The sequence below is a fragment of the Rhipicephalus sanguineus genome, chromosome 7, assembly GCF_013339695.2.
Source record: "Rhipicephalus sanguineus isolate Rsan-2018 chromosome 7, BIME_Rsan_1.4, whole genome shotgun sequence".
NCBI lineage: Eukaryota > Metazoa > Arthropoda > Arachnida > Ixodida > Ixodidae > Rhipicephalus > Rhipicephalus sanguineus.
The window spans coordinates 29,093,782-29,103,749 of NC_051182.1; the positions used below are offsets into that span (position 1 = coordinate 29,093,782).

The 9,968-nt window shown below is 46.9% G+C and overlaps 1 protein-coding gene across 1 annotated transcript; it reads left to right on the top strand.

The window, feature by feature from the left end:
- Positions 1-615: 615 nt before the first annotated feature.
- LOC119399351 (uncharacterized) lies at positions 616-5,181 on the top strand. The gene is made up of 7 exons (XM_049417670.1): positions 616-862; positions 980-1,415; positions 1,617-1,780; positions 2,536-2,744; positions 3,232-3,640; positions 3,764-3,868; positions 4,761-5,181. Exons 2-6 carry the CDS (start codon positions 1,191-1,193, stop codon positions 3,858-3,860), a joined length of 1,104 nt encoding a protein of 367 aa, XP_049273627.1. The 5' UTR covers positions 616-862; positions 980-1,190; the 3' UTR covers positions 3,861-3,868; positions 4,761-5,181.
- The last annotated feature ends 4,787 nt before the right edge of the window (positions 5,182-9,968 follow it).

The following is a 9,968-nucleotide window of genomic DNA, read 5'->3' on the forward strand; positions in this document are numbered from 1 at the left end:
ATAAAACACTGAAACGGTGGCCCGGCGGGCTGGTCGTATGTCGTCTCCATTCTTTACTCGCGCGTCGCAGGCACACGAACAACAGATCGAGCAATGTTGCAGGAACAAAAACAACAAACCGTATATCATTGCCGTGTATCATTGCCACCGTCATAACGGCCGACATCACGACGGCTCGAACTTCTGCGTGCCGTCGAGCTTGCTTTCACCGGTGACACTTTTGATCGCGATCGGGGCCGATACGGATCGAGTTTGGCGCGGAGGTTTGCCAAATCGCGATTAAAACTGCATACAGCAGCACCTCAGACTATGTCGGTATCACGGTGGTCGGTATCAAACCTGCGATCAAATGTGTCCATGTCAGCCAGCTGGCGGCGCTGTTGGGTCCATGCACCTAATACATGCACCTAAAGGTACTTTACATGCACCGCACAATGTTGTCCCAACCCGCGCGAGAAAAAGAAAAAAAAAGAAACGATGACTTCAAAGAGCATGCAGCCCATGCAGCCGCATGCTTTTTGCAAATGACGTCAGAAAACAAACAACAAAAAGCAATGAGGCTCCGCCCCCGTCCCTCAGTGCACGTCCGAAAAGGGCGACCCCAGCCGGGCGCGCCTTTTTTCTGGTCAGCTGTTTCGCGTTGTGTGACGCCTGTGATGATAAGTTCGGACGAAGAGGACGATATATTCGGCGTTTTAATGGTCCCTTTAATGGCGAATCATGAACGGCTGGAAGCGCATAAAAAGTCACGCCGCCAACGTCGCTGGTGGGTCCATCCCGCTTTGCAACAACGAGACACAATGGGCCATGCTGACGTTTTGTTGCCGCTCCTTCGGTCTAGCGACATGGAATACTACCGAGAGTGAGTACCCATTGTGAACTAATCAGAGTTCATTAGGTTTTTTAGTGATGTGCGCAACTGTAAGCAATAAGTTGCACGTGTTGTTCAAGGTGCCTGGCACATATGTTTATTCTGCAGCTATTTGAGGATGTCCCCGAGCTGCTTCGACACACTGTTGGGAATGCTCAGGCCAAGGATCAAAAAGAATGACACGAACTACCGAAAGGCAATCCCTGCAGAACACCGGCTACCTCTGGCAGTCGGGCAAGTGTTCATATTGGACGCAATTTGCACGTTGAAATGCTTGTATTTTAGCGTCATGCATTGAAGTGATTGTTTTATCGTCATCATGCAAAGCCACTTGACAGGGCTGTTCCAGAGCAGTTTTAAATTTACCGATATCTGTTTTTTCAGGTTCTTGGCCGCAGGGGAGACGCTACGCTCGTCGTCGTTCAATTTTCTGGCGGGCAGATCCACGGCCTGTGTCATCGTCTCTGAGGTATGCCAGGCGATTTGGGACGTACTTGGACCCATATACGTGGCCCTTCCATCAACTCGGGATGAATGGTCAAAGGTAACCTGTCAGTTGATGCTTTATGTCGCAACTGTCCCTTACAAATGTTGGCCTACACTAATTACATTGAACATCAATATTTTCGCCACTGTTTAGTTAACATCAGTATGAACTTGAATATTATAATTGCATTTATGTAACACGTCGCTTCAAAACTCTTTCAGCGCAACAATTCCTTGCTTTGTATGACCTCAATTGCAGGTTGCGAGAGACTTCGAAGAGAAGTGGGATATGCCACATTGCCTGGGTGCCATAGACGGCAAACATGTGAACGTGGAGTGCCCAGCAAAATCGGGAAGCCGAGACAGGAATTACAAGGGTTCATTCAGCAAATCATTGATGGCAATTGCTGATGCAAACTACAGGTATTTATCCACTGATATGGCTTTGTATGTCAGTAATTATAGTTTGAGCAGGCAGCCCAGCTTATAACGAATGCTGTGTGCATTTCCAATTGGAGACGCAGCTACCGGTTGGCATGGCTGTGTGCTACATATAATTATATTCCACGTATACTGCTTGTATCAAGACATATTCTAAAATGGAGGGCGCGCAAACATAGACACAAGAAGTGAGGACACCACGCCCTACTTTTTAGAATGAATACTTACCAACTAGCTCAGCTGTCTGTTATTATCAAAGCACAGTTATTCACCATTTACTTATTGTGTTTTCCTCAATAGAGTAATGAAACTGTGCTTGCATTCATCAAAACATAAACGTTAGCCAAATAAATCAATACGAAAACTCATAGGTAAAGGAAAATTCGTAACAGGCTGAGACATATTAACGCAAAAAACCGACATAAGACTAGGACACGCGCGTGTTGTCGTCTTCTTCTGTCGGTTTTTTGCGCTAATATGTCTCGGCCTGTTATGCACGACCAACTAGCCCAACAATTAATTCTTTGAGGAAAGTCAGCTGTGCTGTATCGTAGTTGTATGCTAATTATTATGCTGAAATTTGGTGGATGCTCTAAATTGTTTATTCGAACGAGTTATTTATCGCATTTACCCATATTGCTTGGTAATTTGTTCAAATTCACAAATTCGTATCCTGATGAATGGTGCCTGTCAAACATTACTCTTAACATTTAGAATGATTTTTTTTCTCACTGTAGCTTCCTGTATGTTGAGGTTGGCCACAACGGAAGCGAGTCAGATGGCGGCATATTCAGTAGAAGTAAACTGCAACCCATGGTGGACGATGGCACTCTCGGAGTTCCACCAGCTGCCAGCCTTGGAACAATTGGCAACATGCCGTATTTTTTTGTTGGTGACGAGGCATTTCCTCTTAAGACATACATGATGAGGCCATATTCTAAGAAAAGTAAGTGGAGATACCATAAATGCTCATTTTTATAGTGTAGCCATAGCCTTGCCATTGTTAAACCAATAATGCAGTTCAGCATAATATTAATCACTTGACAAATTTGCTGGCTTCATAATGCGTATTTACCAAGCATTCATTTCGTCAAGAACTGTGCAAGTGAAGACATCATAAATTAGCGTCCCTTTCTGGATGCACGAGCGCTACTCTCAACCTAGAGTACAAAGTACTTACAATTGATATGCATGTTAGTGCCAAAAGATTGTTTGTTTTGACGAAGTCTTCTGCACAACTTTAATGTTTCTTTGGTTTAGGTAATATCATAGCAAGCATCACAGGAACTATGCATTTGAATGTAAATTTAAAACATCGGTGTTTCAGAAATGTGCAAGTAATTGTATGCAACAAACTTTGCCATATGGGTAGACACGTGGGGTGCATACTTTTGGCATTTCAGCTTCATTTCAAGACATGTGCTTTCTTACAGGTCTTCATCCTGTTCTCACTGGGAGCACCACAGCCCAATGCTCCACTACACAAAGCAGTGGAACTAGCCAATTTGAGGAGCTGCACCAAAAGAGGATATTTAATTATAGGTTGAGCAAGGCTCGCAGAGTAGTCGAAAATGCTTTCGGTATACTCGCTCAGAAATGGCGAATTCTTCGTCGCCCCTCTAAAGCTAAGAAAGAAAACATCAGGAAAATTGTGTCTGCTTGTGTGGCTTTGCATAACTTCCTTCTGAAGGAGTCCCCTGCTTCGCGAACCATGTACTGTCCTCCAGGCACCACAGACAGTGAAGACTGGCAAGGCAACCAAACAGATGGGAGCTGGAGAACGGATGGTGCAGTCAACGGTGCACTGGCTGCATTACCCGGCACAGGTGGCAACTCGGCAAGGTAAGTATGGCTTAGGTACAAGTTTCTTTTGTATGCATCCGAGGCACAGCCACTTTCCAAAAGCACGTTTAGAAAATTGTTTTGCCTCAGTGTCACGACCTTCTTGAAAATACCTTTTTACAGGCTCGCTCATGCCATTCGTGATAAGCTGTGCAGACATTTCATAACAGAGGACAGGCTTCCATGGCAGGTGAAGCATGTGAAAGACTGCAGATGGTAACCAGTCAAGTAAGTTTAACATTTATTTCCACAGCTCTGCATCAGGGACAATGTCACGGTAGAAAATAGTACAAAGGTGTAAACCGCATGATACATACTAACTAGCTATTTTCTAACCTTTCCTTTTCACTGCCTTTACTTAATGATTGCCTATGAAACGAAAAATCAGTTCGAACTGCATATCTGTATGTGTAGAAAATAAACAGGCGAAACCATCCAAAGTCATGTCAACAAATTTTTATTATGAAACACAGCTTTTGTTGAAACAAGGGAAATCTTACGTGGCATTAATGGCAGCCCGTTCAGTCCGATTTTTCTCTCTGCCTGACCTCCTTTATCCTGCTGTGCACTAAATTTTGCACTTCGTTCATTGTGTCAAATTGGTCGTCCAGCGGCAATGACCGTAGCATACCAACGATGGTTAGTCCAACGTTGTAGAGCATGTCTTTTTGTTGGTCTCGGCCTTCCCGTGATCTTTTCAGATGGTCCAGACACTCTGCTGCTACGTCCAAAGACGTAGGTGTTTGTTCAGAAGTCCTGAAATGAGAAGATATGTGTTTTCATAATTTCCTGCACAGAAATGGGTCACAACGTACGTCTTTCGGTTCCTTGACGTCCGGCGAGACTTCTGTGCACTGTGGAACAACATAAATTAGTAAATGCAGCTCCCATGGTTTGAACGCACCATGTGCAGCAACAACTAAAATGCCCTTGCCTTAAGTTCGCCTCCTCCATTTCTGTTTCAGGTGCATTAGTCTCTGGTGGCCTGCGTAAACAATTGCTGAAATTATGCGCTGTGTAGGGCTTCACAAACTTATGTGAAAATTATGATTGCTTTAGTTCTATAAGCCAGCCAATAGGACATGTAAAACTTACGTTTCAAGACTGTCTGTTGTTGCAGCTTGACGACCGGATGCGCTTTGCTCGGGTGTGCTGCTGCCACACCTGTCCAGGTCCACTGCTTCGGCCTCAAGGATTTCCATGTCCAAGAGATTTTCCTCTTCATCCTGGCTTGTGCCAGCCTCTTCAGCGTAACATTTTGACCTGCATCAAGCATAAATAAACTCCTTTTCCATGTTTACTCCAACAATGTTCCTATTACTCGTGCCAGGTGTGTACAGTCGCACCCAATATGAGTTGGAACATGTCCGTGCTCAAAGTGGGGCCAGCACTGCAAGGCAGCGCCGACATCGCAAACATTTCTGAAGCGTTCACTGTTTCTGCTACTGGTATTCTCTAGACCAATTTAACATTTACCAGCAGAACCGTTCAGGCTCCGGGCCTCTTCAACCGCGGTCGATGTGTCGTAACTCATATTGAGCGTGACCGTACATCTTGCACTGCAGGAGAAAGTAACTAGTCTCTCAAATTATCTGGGTACAGTATGACATCACTAACAATTTTGCAACGACGGATACACTTTAAGCTTAATTTCAAGTTACCCTCTGGACAGTTGAAAACTGATGTTGCTGCATATGCTGCAAGAACAGTTTGAAAAGACAAAAATGAGTGTACTCATCCACATAGCAGATGTGGCATATGTGATGTCATAGCATTTGACACTACTAACTATGAACGACAATGAATTGGCACAACGCTGTGGAAGCTAAGAAATTGGTGTGACAGGTAAGAACACTTACATGGGCTCCACATACACTTTGTCCATTATTGGAACCACGGCGCTTCAAAATGTCTCCACTTCACTGAGGGAATGTCCGCAGCTCCGGCCCCACTTTTCGATTTGTCTTTGAATTTGGTTTTTAGCTTCGTAAAGCTATCTTTAAGGTTTTTGAATTTTGTCTGGCAAGTTGCCGCTGCAAACGAAGAGAAACATTTTCACAACACAGTACAATGTTGAACTCAATGTGAAGCGATATATCTCCGATATTATGAAACAAGTCAAAGCAATGTACACAGGGGCGTAGCCAAGGGGGGGGGTTGGAGGGGTTGAAACCTCCCCCGAAAATTTTCATTTTGCTTGCGTATATATACACGCACACATACAAACGCACGCACGAACATACATAAAGTATGGCTGAACACCCCCCCCCCCCGAAAAAAATTTCTGCCTACGCCCCTGAATGTACAGCTCTTTTTCGTGCATAAACTGTAGTGATTCGGCAGGCACAGTGAACGAAAGTAACAAAAACAAATTGTAGGTGAGCCATATCAACTCTGCAATTAGATGAAAACCAGAAGAAAACGACACTTCATATATCTCTTTGCACATTCACGTGCGTGAGAGTTGCACTGACCGCTAAGCTGTCAGAAACTGACGAGAGGGGGGACAGCAGATTCAGCGTTGTTCGGTGCCATATCGGGGCTTAAGATTACACAAATCTGGAGCTAGTCGTGCCGTCTCCTGCTGTGCGGTCGGGCCGACGCCATGGGCAAGCCGCCAGATACTGCGAGCGTGGCGAACTTGCGCGCTTTTTGAATACTGACCACAATTGCGAGTGAAATCAACTCCACAAAGCTATCAGATTTCCTGGAGAGGTTTTCCGTGTAAGCCGAAATTTTTCGCACTGGTCATTGAAACACACGCTACGACGAGTTAATAGAGTCACGCGCACTGCAGTTGCTTCTACGCGTTCGTGCGTAAATAGCTAGCATTCGACGGTCTGACCGGAGCGGATCGCCCAACTACAATTTCCCAATGGTATGAACGAGGTGCTGTGCACTTACCAGTCACTCCCAAATCCGCTGCAATCTTCATCCACAGCTCCTTCTTGAACTCGACTTCTTTGTACCGCGGATGTGATTTGTCGAATAGCACCGGGTGCTGCTTTATGGCATCTATTAGGAGCTCCGCGCTGAAAGCTGGTTGCTCAGACATGATTGCCGCCATTTCCATAATCTCGACCCGGTGTGCCGATATCGCCGATATTTGCAGCGCGTTTATTGGCTGCGGCAAAGCGGCGAGTAGCGGCGAGCGGCAAAAAATTGGTCCGAGAGCGATCGGACCTGCCGCCTCGTTTTCCGCCCCGCTTTCGCCGCCTGGAGAGGAGGTTTTGCCGCTTTCCGCCTCACCGCTTTGCCGCTTTGGCCGCCCCGCCTTCGGTGTGAATGAGCCTGGAGACTCTGCAAAGCGACCGCCGCCTGACCACATCTAATGACCGGACTCCGGTGGCACCCGGCCAACGGAGGGCCCGAAGAGCACGAGCTTTGCACAACTACCACGAACCATTTCGTCACAGGGGGGAAATGTGTGGGACTCTCGCCCATCGCCAGGCTGGCTTGACACGTGCTGCGCACGAGTGATGCGCGTGGCCCGCTCTCGGGCTTTAAAAGCGGCAGCCGTGGCGCGGCCCGGAGAGCCAGTGACGGAACGCTGTGCGCGTGGGAGGGGTGTGCACCCCCGGGGTCAAGGTTAGGGGCGAGTGCGTGTGCCCACGTTATTGTATCCTGTAACTATCGAAGAGCTTTTTTAGTGTTATTAAACCTTTCTTTTTCAGTTCGACCGGCCAGCATTACTTCCTTGGCAGCACGACGGTGCGAACCCTTCAATGATTAATAAGATGATGTTGCAGCAACTTATAATGCAAAATTATTAACACGGAACTTTGAATAATTGGAGATTTGCGAGAAACAAACTTCGACAAATGCTGAACTTCATCCAAAAAATTAACTCCGAAACACACCCTCCAGGTTTCAAGAAAAATAAACTCCGAAAACACGCAGCCCTACGTATAAGGTAGAGGCCGTTCATGGTGATGATAGGTTTGCGCGAGCGCTCTACGAAGTTTTCATCCGGCTTCCACAGCTTGGCTGTTAAAATATGCTCTAGCTGGTGAACCAAACTAATATCTAGATTGGTCAGGCAGATCGGACGTGAGCTTTAACAAAAAAATAAACGTGAACTCTTGTCTCGTTCTGAGATAGAGAGGAGAAGAATTTATGAGAAGGCAGATAGGTCACTCAGACCTATTTTGGCCTATCCTGTTATCTTCCACAAGGGCGATGGGAAAGGAAGAGTGATGACGGGAAGAGAAAGGAGTTGTGCGTATATACATTAACCATGTACCAAAGTTGTTTCGCTCTAGCCTAGAGTCCACACCTGTGTTCTTAAGGGAATCTGTCACTTCCCTCGCAGCAGTTGTTGGCCCTGGCTGATCGTGCATTGCTGAAAAAATGGCCCCTTCACATAGCGTTCCCACACCGATTCGTGCCAGCGTCAAAGGCAGCGTTTTTCGTTGCGACACGTAATGTGGGCAATCCCAAAATAGATGTTAGCAGTGTGGTTTTCCGGGCCTGTTGGTACATAACAAGTGAAGGGTTCCAGCAAGTTTCAAACACGAGCATAAGACGAAAAAGGGAAACTTACAGGAGAAGGCTTGACTTACAACTGAAGTTTACAAAAAGACGACATTCCCTGGAACACCGCCACGCATGCGTAAAGAGCCAAAAACAGAATCATGCGGTCATACTATCTAACATGCTCCGCAACTCATCCCCTTTATTTTTATCTCAACCGCACCTTAACACATGCGCAACATGGGAAATTATATTTTTACAAGCGAAAGCTCTTATGAGATCATTTCACCGGCCGTTTTTGGCGCCGTAGTTGTCCGCCGCCGCCGCCGGTGTCCGTAACCAGTATCACTCGAACTAAGAAAAAAAAAACGAAATAAGAAAATTTGACCGCGTATTTGCATGCTTCGCTGCAAATGTCGTCTAAAGACGATAGAAGAGGCACTGCGTGAGATATGGACGCCATCTGGCAACACATCGAGAAACATGAGTGCTGTGTTGCGGGCTGGTAGTCCCGGCGCAGCGGCAGGCGAAGACCAGCGGTGACCAACGCGACCGGTGGGGATGCCGGCCAGCCCGAACACGCTGTTTGGCGCGATGCGCCGAAGGAGAAGAAACGTCCGCACTCAACGAGTACTCTCCACAAACTCTCTTACTTACACGTCGCCTGGGTAAAACATGGATGAATGGATGGATGCTATGAGCGTCCCCTTCATAACGGGGCGGTGACAAGTGTGCCACCAGGAATGCCAGAGCGGCGCCCCCTGTCACTCGTACAATACAATACTGAACCGAAACCGAAACACAACGTAAGCTTGTGCAGAGGGCACGGAGGAAGACAAGTTTCAGCGCAGTCGTATTTTCAGCGCACCTTAAGAAACTAGGGTTGTAACATTGTAGGGCGAGTAGGGCCAGAAGGACCGTCACGACGAAAACCTGCCTCCTCAGTCGTACTCGCCTGGAACGTTGGTGTGGCTTCGCGTTCCCTCCTCTGCTCCTGGCTTTTCCGCAAAGCTACTGCCTAAGTACGAAGGCCCCTACCGCGTCATACGTCAAGCATCCCCAGTTAACTATATGATTGAGCCTGTTCAATCATCTACGGACCGCCGTCGTCGCGGCCGCGAGACTGTTCACGTCGGTCGACTGAAGCCGCATTATGACCCACCAGTTAGTTGTACCTGTTCCTTAGGTCGCCAGGATGGCTCCTTTTCCGCGGGGGAGTGATTTGTAACATGGTAGGGCGCAGACAAGAACGCCTGCGAAAGAAGAAGACGAAGACGGTTGTTGTTGGTGCTCGCGCTTGCTCGGCTTGGACCGCTGATCGCTTCAGCTGTGGCAATCTTTTAATAAACGCGTTACTGTCTCAACGTTAAACGCATACCATCAAGGTCTTTAAAATTGCGTATCTATGTATTTTCTATTAAAGGAACACACCTCCTAATACTTACCTAATGATGTTACGCCTCAGATATGCGTAATATTTACTTTTTGATCAACAACGTTCACAAGTATGAACAGCCGTACCAGTTCAAGATGGGTGGGCGGTAAGCAAGTGGATCAACTTTGGCCGGTTGGCTGAATCGGGTGACGTGCCGACAAACAGAACGACAGGCAGACAGAAAGACAGACCAAAATTTCTGCGTTTAAGTTCCCCAAGAAAGACTATCGTCTTTAAAAAAATTCCACGATGGAACGAGGTTCCAACCTGGGCCCTCTGCGTCGGAGCCCAGTATTCAACCTCTGAGCCATGCCGGTGCTTGACACCGCTTTGCAAAAAGGTCCTATACAGGCTTCATGTCCGGAAGGAACCACAATAACATATGCATATAGCGTGGCAGAAGAGTAAAATAAGCACCAA